The following is a 12399-nucleotide window of genomic DNA, read 5'->3' on the forward strand; positions in this document are numbered from 1 at the left end:
AGTTAACTTATCAAAAAATACTCTTCACGTATTTTTCACTTTTTCAAACTAATGAAAATTTAAAGAGATAAAGCGCGCCAAAGTTCATAAGAAGAGGCCCGTGACGTCAATGCGTGCATAAAAGTGCCGCACGTTGTGACGTCGTGCGGAACTTCAACGCACCATAACTATGTAATTATTTGTTAGATTGACAAATAAAAATATATGTGTCCAATATTTTTTGATATTAAACATGACGGACTAAAAAAATTTTTTTAGGAAACTAGCCTTCAATGTTTTATTAATAAATTAAACACCAAATCAACAAAAATCTGCTTTAGAATCTTAGAGTGGGCCCAAGTACTAGAAGAGACAATATTTACAAATTCATCCAGCGACTTGACCCGTGATGACGAATTTTACACGCAACTTTCGGATGTGAGTAGTTCGGAATGAGGGTTTTCGCGAATGAAAAATCCGCCAGATGGCAATACGTAGACGCGAGGTCCAAATGCTGCATGATTGGTTATTTTTGACATGACATTGACAGATATGTCAAAATCCACCAATCACGCAGCAGTCAGACGCCACATCCACGTCCCGCCTTCTAGCGGATCTTTCATTTGCGAAAACCCTCATTGAAATGATCCCGCTACATTATCTTTTTTATTACGTCGGTGCAACTACTGCACGTGATGCAAAAACGGTGTCTCTTAATATGTCAATTCACGCGCAGAATGCAATCTTGAGTCACTTAAGAAATTACATATTATTTGACATTAACTTCCTTACAAATTTTCAACACTCATCATATCGGCTATCATCAAACTCTTTACAAAGACATTAAGTCTATCACCCTTCAAATAAGACTCACAGTTAGATTCATCAGTGCGGTCGCTACAGTCGACCTTCCCGTCGCAGCGCGAGGACTGGTGGAAGCAGCCGCCTTCTAAGCACTCGAGGAAACCCGCGGTGGCGTTGCAGGCCGACGGCCGTCGCGGGACTGCCACGTCACTGAATACTACTAGGCCTGCGTATCTGTGGGAAACAGGGCCGTTTGTTGATTGAGATAAATACAGGGTGGAAACGATAAGTGATCTCACTCGATTATTTCTAAATTATACAAGTTATCGAAAAACTGGTTACTGAACTTGAAAATGCTTCACGAGCTCTTTCGAACTGTATCAGTTATAAGTAACAGAATTAACTGGATCTATCCGAAAATTAAATGTTTTCAGCATCCATACTAAATGTATGCCAGCCACACAATATTAGAAGTGTTAATTTTTTTATTAAATAATAAACACTTAAAATAAACTCGTAAATTGCATTGTTATTTATAATTATTCATGGAAAAAATTGGTTTTATTTAAGCTTTACTTGCTCATTATATTATCAAGACATGAGTGCTATGACTGTGGCAGTACTAAATGTATGGAAACATTAAATTTTCGGATAGATCCAGTTTATTTTGTAACTTATTATTGGTACCTTTGGATAGAGTTCGTGAAGCACTTTCAGGATCAGTAACCAGTTTTTGGACATCTTGTATAGTTTAGAAATAATCGAATGAGATCACTTATCGTTACCACCCTGCATAAAGAGTGTCTCAAAATTTGATGGGCTTGAAGCCCGGTTTCCACCAAAGCGGAGCCGCCACCGCTGTCAAATTGAATATAAAAATTTGACGGCCTAACACTACGCTCTCTGCCTTGGTGGAAACCGGGCCTAAGAATGGAAGAACTATTGGACAAGCCTATTAGGCCCATTAAAAATAGATTTGAAAAAAAAAAAAAAAAGAAATTGGTCATAATATCTTAAACTTATGAAACTTTTTTATGGACATTTAGGCTAGTTCGATGCGTCTTACGTCCTCTAATTAACAGCACACTCACTAAAAGGCACAAAGTTGTACCGGAGCACCCAATTAAAAGACATTGGCTGCTGCCTTTAATTTCGCGGGCAGCGATGGCATGATGATTTGTGTAAAATGAAATACTCGCCCTCGAAAACAGCGGCGCGAAAGAAGCGGAAGAAAGAAGACGACGAGCGGTGCACTCTGTCAAGCGGTGATCAAATTCGAGGCACCGGCCTAAGTGCCACTTGTGGCACGTCGAAGTGTTCCATCTTGGGACCACCTGCGACACAACACTCACTCGAAGGTGCGGTTGGCGTCCACGCCGAAGGTGGAGGCAGGGAAGTACACCAGCTCGTCCGCGTCGCCGAAGTGCGAGCGCCACGTGTACAGAACGTGCCATTAGTGGCACGTCGAAGGTTCCATCTGGGACCACCTGCGACACAACACTCACTCGAAGGTGCGGTTGGCGTCCACGCCGAAGGTGGAGGCAGGGAAGTACACCAGCTCGTCCGCGTCGCCGAAGTGCGAGCGCCACGTGTACAGAACGTGCCATTAGTGGCACGTCGAAGGTTCCATCTGGGACCACCTGCGACACAACACTCACTCGAAGGTGCGGTTGGCGTCCACGCCGAAGGTGGAGGCAGGGAAGTACACCAGCTCGTCCGCGTCGCCGAAGTGCGAGCGCCACGTGTACAGAACGTGCCATTAGTGGCACGTCGAAGGTTCCATCTGGGACCACCTGCGACACAACACTCACTCGAAGGTGCGGTTGGCGTCCACGCCGAAGGTGGAGGCAGGGAAGTACACCAGCTCGTCCGCGTCGCCGAAGTGCGAGCGCCACGTGTACAGAACGTGCCATTAGTGGCACGTCGAAGTGTTCCATCTTGGGACCACCTGCGACACAACACTCACTCGAAGGTGCGGTTGGCGTCCACGCCGAAGGTGGAGGCGGGGAAGTACACCAGCTCGTCCGCGTCGCCGAAGTGCGAGCGCCACGTGTACGCGAACGTGCCATTAGTGGCACGTCGAAGGTTCCATCTGGGACCACCTGCGACACAACACTCACTCGAAGGTGCGGTTGGCGTCCACGCCGAAGGTGGAAGTGGGGAAGTACACCAGCTCGTCCGCGTCGCCGAAGTGCGAGCGCCACGTGTACTGAACGTGCCATTAGTGGCACATCGAAGGACGCCATCTGGGACCACCTGCGACACAACACTCACTCGAAGGTGCGGTTGGCGTCCACGCCGAAGGTGGAGGCAGGGAAGTACACCAGCTCGTCCGCGTCGCCGAAGTGCGAGCGCCACGTGTACGCGAACGTGCCATTAGTGGCCTCGTCGAAGTGCGCCATCTTGGAGATAACCTGCGCAACACACAGTTTGTTTCAAATTTTAATTCGTTATTGGGAACTAAGTGGCATAAAAAATATAATACAGAGTAGAAAATTATCTTCAACAGCAACAGCATGATGAGGATTTGGCCTACACGTAAGGGGCATATTAAATCACAAGTGGTACGTTAGTTGAAAAAGCCAGCTTTGTTTTGCCGGAATCACACAGTCTAAGGCCCGGTTTCCACCAAGGCAGAACAGAATGAAGCAGAGCGAAGTGTTTTGAATAACCAATTAGATTTCAGAGAATAAAGAATAACCAGCAACATATAATTTCATATTCACCCAGTTCACATGTAATTTGCTTACTTAGTTTTGAATTGTTTTAGTGTTCACCTACCTACCCACGTTAACTTATTTAAAAATGTTTTAGTAATAGAATGTGTTTCTTTAATTGGCTTATGTTCAAGTTGTATCTTCCTGCACATTTATGTAAAATTTAATGCTGTTGAAACATTGTTAAACAAATAAAATAAAATAAAATAAATAAAATATTATTTCCACTCCTCCTCTCCAATCCAATCCGTGCCGTGCTGCCGCCGCTATCAATTTCTATCTAAAAATTAGTCCACCCGGCACTTTTCCGCTCTGCTCCGCTTTGGTAGAAATCGGGCCTTAGTCGTCAATTTATGTATAAGCCAGCTTACCTTGGCGTAGGTGAGCTCGTTGCCGGCCTGCATGGTGAAGAAGGCGTCGTCGATGGCCGACAGCCCGACGTACGCGCCGGGCTCGCCGTACACTGCCACTTCCACCCGCTCGCCTGTGCGGTGCTTGCGGTTGTTCACGTACACTGTGAACTGTGGGAACAACAAGGAATGTCAATAATACGCTTGATATATTACTACGCAGACGACATGACAGTCGTGTACAGTCAACGATAGCTCGTAACACCCAAAGTGTCCAAAAAGTTGACAACGTAACCTTATCCCATATGCTTGATATACTCCTACGCAGACGTCAGCCGAGCGTACAGTTAGCGTCAAATAGTTCGTGATGCCCAAAGTAGCCAAAAAGTTGGCAACACATGTTTGAGATGTTTGTAACAAAGGTGATTAAGTGACGCTGATTGCACAATGAATACAAATACGCGACAGTAAACGAGCGGCTGATGTTGGTGTCACAATGCGGTGCTTCAGTAATGTAATGTAGTGTTTATTGGAGAAGTAGGTACGCACGCAATCGATGTCAACGTAGAATATCAAGGATTAGCCCGGTGTAAATGCATATGACAGAAACCGACCTTGTAAAGTACAGTTTTATAAAGTATACACAAAGTCTTTCTATAAAATACCAAAATACACGAGAACGAAGCCGCGGCAAAAGGCAATAAAATCTTATCTTGGGCGTTGTCCCATTTCAGGCACAGTTTAACACGGCCAGTCCTCGATCTGTCAATAGGCCGTATAGGCCGCGGCCTAGGGGCGGCAGCGTCCTAGGGGCGGCAGATTTCAGATGACGCTTACTCGATTTCAGAAGACAAAAGTTAAATAAAGATCCAACCCCACCCTAGGCTACGAGCGGCAAAACTGTAAATCCGCCACTGTGTGCATATCCGCCGTGTTACACGGCTTACTCACGTTGTTGCGGGAGATGCCGTTGACGGGGAAGGTGAGCGAGTCGGCGATGACGTGGCGGCGGCGGTCCGCGCTCCACGCCACCACCGTCGCCACCGGCGCCATCTCCGCCGACACCGTCACGGCGAACGTGCGTACGCCGTCCTGTGGACAAAAGAGAATTCATTTTGTACATTCCTAAACTCTTAGTGAGCTGCCACACTGGCGGATTGCTAGCGAATTCAAAGCGGAGCGGCGCAGCGAACACTCCGCGGTGAAGAAGAAGAAAACTCTAAAGCCCGGTCTGTGAGCACGTAGAATTTTGTCCAATGACCCCAAGCTAGGGATATTCGATATACATCGATGTTTTGAAAACATCGATGTTTACAATGCGATACATCGAATGGATCCGATGTTTTGAAAAGCTATTGAAATACTCGATGTATCGATGTTTTTAAGTTTTCAGTGTTAAAACATCGAATCGATGATAACCAATTAAAATTTCATAAAACTCAAGTCTGACCACTAAAATTTTACTTATATGGACAACCCAACTTGTATTTTAAAAATGTTGGCAACACTGCGTACGAGTGCAGTGAGTATTGTCTCTAGTGACAATAAAAAAAAACTGTTATGTCAATGTCGCGTCACGCGTGTCGGTTGGCGAGTTTGTGTCAATCAACAAAAAAATAGGCTGAAACGCAAACGTTTAAATAAACTGTTGTTTTTGCAAAGTCTTCCAAAAGAACACTGGAAATATTTAGAATAGGTATAATAACAAACTTATTAAAATAAATGCGGATGTTTTTTTTTGTTCTTACTTTAAACAGTGTGAGTCACGTTAAAGTGTACATATGAAAATATGTGAAACTAGACCTATTTTTATCGACAAAAAAAGGTCAAAATTTTTTTGAGATTTTTTTTTCTTTTTAAAGATTTTTTTTTCTTACAATTACTTCTCGTAAAGAAAACGTAATAACTTTTAAAATAAGAGGTATATCCTGATAACATAAAAACAGTAATAATGCTAAATAACAGGCGATACTAAAAAAAAACATAAAACACCCAGAAAATGCCAACAAATAATAAAAAAAAATACTTTTTGAAAAAAATCTGCTTATAAATTCGTGTTTTTTTGGTTATTTGATAAATTTCTCCAAAAAATGCCCCTATAACAGGTATTTTTTATTACTTTGTATTATTCTCTATCGTATTACTTTTGTAAAACCAAAAATTGCATGTCTCTATCCCTATCACAACATTTGCTATGATCGTTTAAACAAAGGCCTGCCGCCACATTATTCTCCACTACAGGTAAAATGCTTATTTTACTTCGAAATCTTTTGTTTTTATTTGAAATGTAACTCGTCTTTATCAAAATTACAAATCTAGAGCCAGTTTCAGTTTCGTTGTTAACGAAGCGTTGAATGGCCCGCCCGGAGAGGCTTAGTTCAAACGATCATTGCAAACATTGTGATAGGGATAGAGACATGCGATTTTTGGTTTTACAAAGGTAATACGATAAAAAATAATACAAAGTAATAAAAACCACCTGTTATGGGGGCATTATTTGGAGAAATTTGTCAAATAACCAAAAACACGAATTTTAAAGCAGATTTTTTTCAAAAAGTAAGTTTTTTTATTATTTGTTGGCATTTTCTAGGTATTTTATGTATTTTTTTAGTATCGCTTATTATTTAGAATTATTACTATTTTCATTTGATAAGGATATACCTCTTAGTTTAAAAGTTATTACGTTTTCTTTACGAGAAGTTAATTGGAAGAAAAAAAATTCTATAAAAAAAAATCTCAAAATTTTTTGACCTCTTTTTTGTCGATAAAAATAGGTCTAGTTTCACCTTTTTTCATATGTGCACTTTAATATGACTCACACTGTATAATGAAGATTTTTCTCATGTATGGCTTTTACTGTTTTTTAATAATACAATGCTTAAATTAGTGGATTATAAAAAATCTTAAAAAAGTACTCGATTTATACAAAACATCGATGTTTTCTTCCAATACATCGAAAGAAATCGATGTACAGTTTCAAAATATCGAATCGAAAAAAACATCGATGTTTTTTCAAAGTGGACACCCCTACCCCAAGCTACCCATCCTTATCGCTCGCGCGTAATTATGTTGCTGTTGCGCTCGCACACTCACTGAGGGCGCCCGTCGCACAGTCGCGACAGCAATATAATTACGCGCGAGCGATAAGGATGGGTAGCTTGGGGTCATTGGACAAAATTCTACGTGCTCGCAAACCAGACTATATTATACTCGATTTTTTGGGCATCGCTGCCCGCAAAATTCAAGGCAGCGACCTTAAGGGCCTTGCCACACTGGCGGATTACAAGCGGTTTGAAAACTCTAGACGTTGCACATTCGCGACGTGTCCGCCGCATCGCTGCTCCGCGTTGAAAACGCTTGTAATCCACTTAACATCAGGTGCGATTGTGGTAAAAAAAAACTGCCTTGTTATGCATTAAAAAAAATCCGCGCGTATGGCAGCTCACTAAGCCTTTACTGGCCAGTCTAGAATGAGCAACACGGCGCAATCTTATCGTCAATTTTAGACGAAAAATGCATGGGCTTATCGTCTAAGGAAAAAAAATTACGTCAAACTTTACCTGCATGATCTCTTGCGCCGTCGTCAAAATGATGCCTTTGGACATCACCACATAGTTGAAAGTTTCCATGTAGAAGTTGCTTTGCACGTGGAATATTATGTACTCGCCGACCTATAACAAATAAATATATTTATAACATCAGTTTTATCCAGAAGACAAGGGAAAAAAATTGTAAAACTTTATTTTTCGGCATAGCGTTCTTTCAACGGGCCCTGTATCAAAATTTTTTTTGGGAGCCTTTGCAACTAAAAAAAGGCTATTGATAAGTCAAGAGGTCCTTTACTTTTCAAAAACGGTTATTGTAAAATTAGTACATATTATTTATTAAACAGATAGGATCCCCATCGATCGCGGGACCCTGGTTACCCCAGGACCCCTGGGCCTGTTCTGTTGAATGGTTCATTCGACCCTTGTAGCTTGAGGGCCCAGTATAATACGGCTGATATGGCAGTAGCTACGCCCCTGCTGGTGCCACCGTTAGGCTGCTACTCGGTGCAGGCGCCCCAATCTGGGTTCCCTATGTTTTATCGAAAGCCGTTTCATCGAATGACATAACATCCAAAAGTCATTATATCGATGGTAAAAACATCGAATGACCGTAATATCGAATGTTCAATGGTCCCTTCCTAGATCCATCTCTGTTGGCATGGGTGGCACTGACCCTGGCGTCGGTGGTGGAGGTGGAAATGCGCAGGTGCTGGTCGCGCGCGCTGTAGTGCGCCACGAAGTGCGCGTCGGCCGCGGCGTGCTGGCCGCGCGCGTCCGCTAATTGCGCGCTCAGTCGCACGCCCGTGATGCTGTTGCCCATATCTTGTCCCAAAGTGTTGGTAGGGCGAACTATATTTGGGACGTGTTTAAGTGCCCTGGAGGGGGCCTATGTACCGAACCATCATCATCATCATCATCATTTCAGCCATAGGACGTCCACTGCTGAACATAGGCCTCCCCCAATGCTTTCCATGTTGATCGATTGGTAGCGGCCTGCGTCCAGCGCTTCCCTGCTACCTTTACGATGTCGTCGGTCCACCTTGTAGGTGGACGTCCCATCCAATCCATCATGTACCGAATAAAGTATTGAATAGACAGTTTGACACCATACCCCAATAATTCGAAACCACAACTGTTTTAAAAAGACTCTTCATTCTGGTCTTCAAAACCTAATTTATTTTAAATTACCCGTAAATTTCGATTTTTGTTCGAATTGTAATTGAAAAAAGTAGTTTAATTGGGTTGACAGAATAGTGACGTCACTTGCTTGTAGTGCCATACAAAATCTATGGGAGAGTTTCGTTTTGACATTTTTAAAAAGTATGTCAATGAGGGCTATCGTTTTTATACTTAACAGTTGGCACCCCTGGCGATTGACAGGACCTTACTCTACAGTGGCGCCATCTTGATGAGTGCAAATGCGATAGTCCTCCTACCACTTTAGCGCTCACCAGTTTGTGCCACTGTCTTCGCTACTAGCAAGTGACAGGACCTTACTCTACAGTGGCGCAAACTGGTGAGCGCTAAAACGATAGCCCTCATTGACTGTGGTGTCAAAATGTTTATTCCATGGCACTGACCCTGGCGTCGGTGGTGGAGGTGGAAATGCGCAGGTGCTGGTCGCGCGCGCTGTAGTGCGCCACGAAGTGCGCGTCGGCGGCGGCGTGCTGGCCGCGCGCGTCCGCTAATTGCGCGCTCAGTCGCACGCCCGTGATGCTGTTGCCCATATCTTGTCCCAAAGTGGTGGTAGGGCGAACTATATTTGGGACGTGTTTAAGTGCCCTGGAGGGGGCCTATGTACCGAACCATCATCATCATCATCATTTCGTCGGCCGTTTGGTGTAGTGGTTCAGAACGGACTACTAAGCCGAGAGGTCCCGGGTTTGATTCCCGGCCGGGCAGAAATTGAAATGATGAATCCCATCAAAAACAATACTTGTCAAAAAAACCAAGTCTCGCAACTCAGTTGTTCTACGGTAAAAAGTTGTGAGATCCATGTAATACCAAGTCCAGGCCAGGAAATCTTTAACGTTTTACATAAATATATTGACTTGGCCATCGCACTAAATAATTTAATTTACACGTGTTTTCATGCGATGGCCAAGTCAATATTTTATGTAAAACGTTAAAGATTTCCTGGCCTGGACTTGGTATTACATGGATCTCACAACTTTTTACCGTAGAACAACTGAGTTGCGAGACTTGGTTTTTTTGACAAGTATTGTTTTTGATGGGATCTCATTTCTTTTTGTATTTTGTAGACAGCAGTTATGTATCTAGAAAACTGGACCGAAATTGAAAAATTTTACTCGACTTGGCGGTTGCACTACCGTGCCCCCAAATCTCATTTCTTTTTGTATTTTGTAGACAGCAGTTATGTATCTAGAAAACTGGACCGAAATTGAAAAATTTTACTCGACTTGGCGGTTGCACTACCGTGCCCCCAAATATTTTAGTTTTTCCTTGATTCATACACCAAACACTACTTATATTCCAAATTTGAAGCTTCTAGGTCTGCTAGAAGTGCCTTAGAGTTTTGATGATCGGTGAGTCAGTGAGTCAGTCAGTGAGTCAGTGAGTGACAAAATTAAGTAACTTTGACCCGTTATAATTCTTAAACTACTGGTTCAAATTGAATGAAATTTTAAATATACCGTGTCTTTACAATTCCTGCATAGCTAATGAAAATTCAGCCTTCTAGTTTTATCCACAACGAAGTTACAGGCGGTCGAAAATGGCCTGAATTGCTTCGAGAAAAGGATGGTACGGCCGTGCCGCTTTTTTGCTCGACTTGGTGGGGGCACTGCCGTGCCCCCAGATTTTAATTTCTGTGACGGGTCTGGGTGTGACTATGTTTAATATTTATGTATTTAAAAAAAAAAGTATATAAGTAGTATATCCGTTAAGCTAGCACCCATAACTCAAGCATTAAGTTGCTTACTTTAGGGCAAGCTGGCGCTGTGTGAAATTGTCCAAAGATTTATTATTTCAGCCATAGGACGTCCACTGCTGAACATAGGCCTCCCCAATGCTTTCCATGTTGATCGATTGGTAGCGGCCTGCGTCCAGCGCTTCCCTGCTACCTTTACGATGCCCTTACGGTGGACGTCCCATCCAGTCCATCATGTACCGACAGTGGCGGCGTAGCATGGGTTGGCACCCGGGGCGATCACCCCCCGTCATAAGTCCTAAGACACCCCCTGGTACCCCCCAGGATTTTAGGGTTACCTACCGATTCGAAGATTGAAAGACAATCACACCCCCCACCCCCCGTATCATGACATAGACCGCAGATTTGCCATGCAGATGTGCCAGTGAGTAGTAATCTGCGCGACTTGTGTCACCCCCTGATGCTTGGCACCCGGGGCGGACCGCCCCCCCCTTACGCCGCTACTGTGTACCGAATAAANGTTACCTACCGATTCGAAGATTGAAAGACAATCACACCCCCCACCCCCCGTATCATGACATAGACCGCAGATTTGCCATGCAGATGTGCCAGTGAGTAGTAATCTGCGCGACTTGTGTCACCCCCTGATGCTTGGCACCCGGGGCGGACCGCCCCCCCCTTACGCCGCTACTGTGTACCGAATAAAGTATTGAATAGACAGTTTGACACCATACCCCAATAATTCGAAACCACAACTGTTTTAAAAAGACTCTTCATTCTGGTCTTAAAAACCTAATTTATTTTAAATTACCTGTAAATTTCGATTTTTGTTCGAATTGTAATTGAAAAAAGTAGTTTAATTGGGTTGACAAAATAGTGACGTCACTTGCTTGTCATACAAAATCTATGGGAGAGTTTCGTTTTGACAGTTTTAAAAAGTATGTCAATGAGGGCTATCGTTTTTATACTTAACAGTTGGCACCCCTGGCGATTGACAGAAACTTACTCTACAGTGGCGCCATCTTGATGGGTGCAAATGCGATAGTCCTCCTACCACTTTAGCGCTCACCAGTTGGTGCCACTGTCTTCGCTACTAGCAAGTGACAGGACCTTACTCTACAGTGGCGCAAACTGGTGAGCGCTAAAACGATAGACCTCATTGACTGTGGTGTCAAAATGTCTATTCCGTGGCACTGACCCTGGCGTCGGTGGTGGAGGTGGAAATGCGCAGGTGCTGGTCGCGCGCGCTGTAGTGCGCCACGAAGTGCGCGTCGGCCGCGGCGTGCTGGCCGCGCGCGTCCGCTAATTGCGCGCTCAGTCGCACGCCCGTGATGCTGTTCAGCACGTCGCGGTAGTTCGGGTCGCGCTCCAACTCTGTAAGGAGACGATGAGTTAAAGCGTCAGTTCGGGAGAGAGATAGAGTTTTCACCATCAATCCTTATACAGTGTGTCCGGGCTTGTAGTGATCAAACTTTAAGGGCGTAATCTATGGACAATTTTATCGATGAAAATACTTCAAATTTGGGGCCTGACCCATTTCTCGAAAAATTACATCGATTTAAGTTTTTAATTTTTAGTTTTCACCTTTTCCTTCAAAAACAAGTGAAAGCGTGGGTAGCTTAACATTAATAAGCAAATATTTTATATCACGCGATAGCCAATAAAATTATCTATTAGCAGAAGTAGAAAACAGATACAAGTTTCATACATTTTAAGGGAGTAAGAATGGATTTAATTAGAAAAAAACATGACTTTTTTCACTTCTTTTTCAGTTATTTTCCAACACAAGAAAAACCAGGTCGTTAAGGTATGTTTTATTTGCATTGTATTATTAGTATTTGAGCTATTCTACAAAACGAATGTAAATTTATTAGTCTACGTCTATTAGTTTCGACGTAATTGTTGAACAAAGATACCCCTTCCCAGCGGTTTCCATAGCGCACGCGACATGCGAAAATGCACTGCCTGAAAGAATCACACAACCTATTCCGATTACTATGGAAACCGCTGGGAAGGGGTATCTTTGTTCAACAATTACGTCGAAACTAATAGACGTAGACTAATAAATTTACATTCGTTTTGTAGAATAGCTCAAATACTAATAATACAAT

General features: G+C 43.3%; 1 protein-coding gene across 2 annotated transcripts in view; it reads right to left on the reverse strand.

Annotated features, from left to right (window-relative positions):
- The window catches only part of Mcr (macroglobulin complement-related), a 50311-nt gene that overhangs the window by 20869 nt on the left and 17043 nt on the right, over positions 1 to 12399 (reverse strand). For both annotated transcript variants that reach the window (XM_028321076.1, XM_028321074.1), the window contains exons 12-17: positions 11487 to 11662; positions 7411 to 7521; positions 4802 to 4942; positions 3872 to 4021; positions 3058 to 3197; positions 854 to 1017 (exon numbers count right to left, since the gene is read on the reverse strand). In XM_028321076.1, the coding sequence (XP_028176877.1) occupies positions 854 to 1017; positions 3058 to 3197; positions 3872 to 4021; positions 4802 to 4942; positions 7411 to 7521; positions 11487 to 11662 (882 nt within the window). The remainder of the gene's footprint in view (positions 1 to 853; positions 1018 to 3057; positions 3198 to 3871; positions 4022 to 4801; positions 4943 to 7410; positions 7522 to 11486; positions 11663 to 12399) is intronic.

Source organism: Ostrinia furnacalis, unplaced genomic scaffold (assembly GCF_004193835.3).
Source record: "Ostrinia furnacalis isolate ACB-3 unplaced genomic scaffold, ASM419383v2 OfSCF7469, whole genome shotgun sequence".
NCBI lineage: Eukaryota > Metazoa > Arthropoda > Insecta > Lepidoptera > Crambidae > Ostrinia > Ostrinia furnacalis.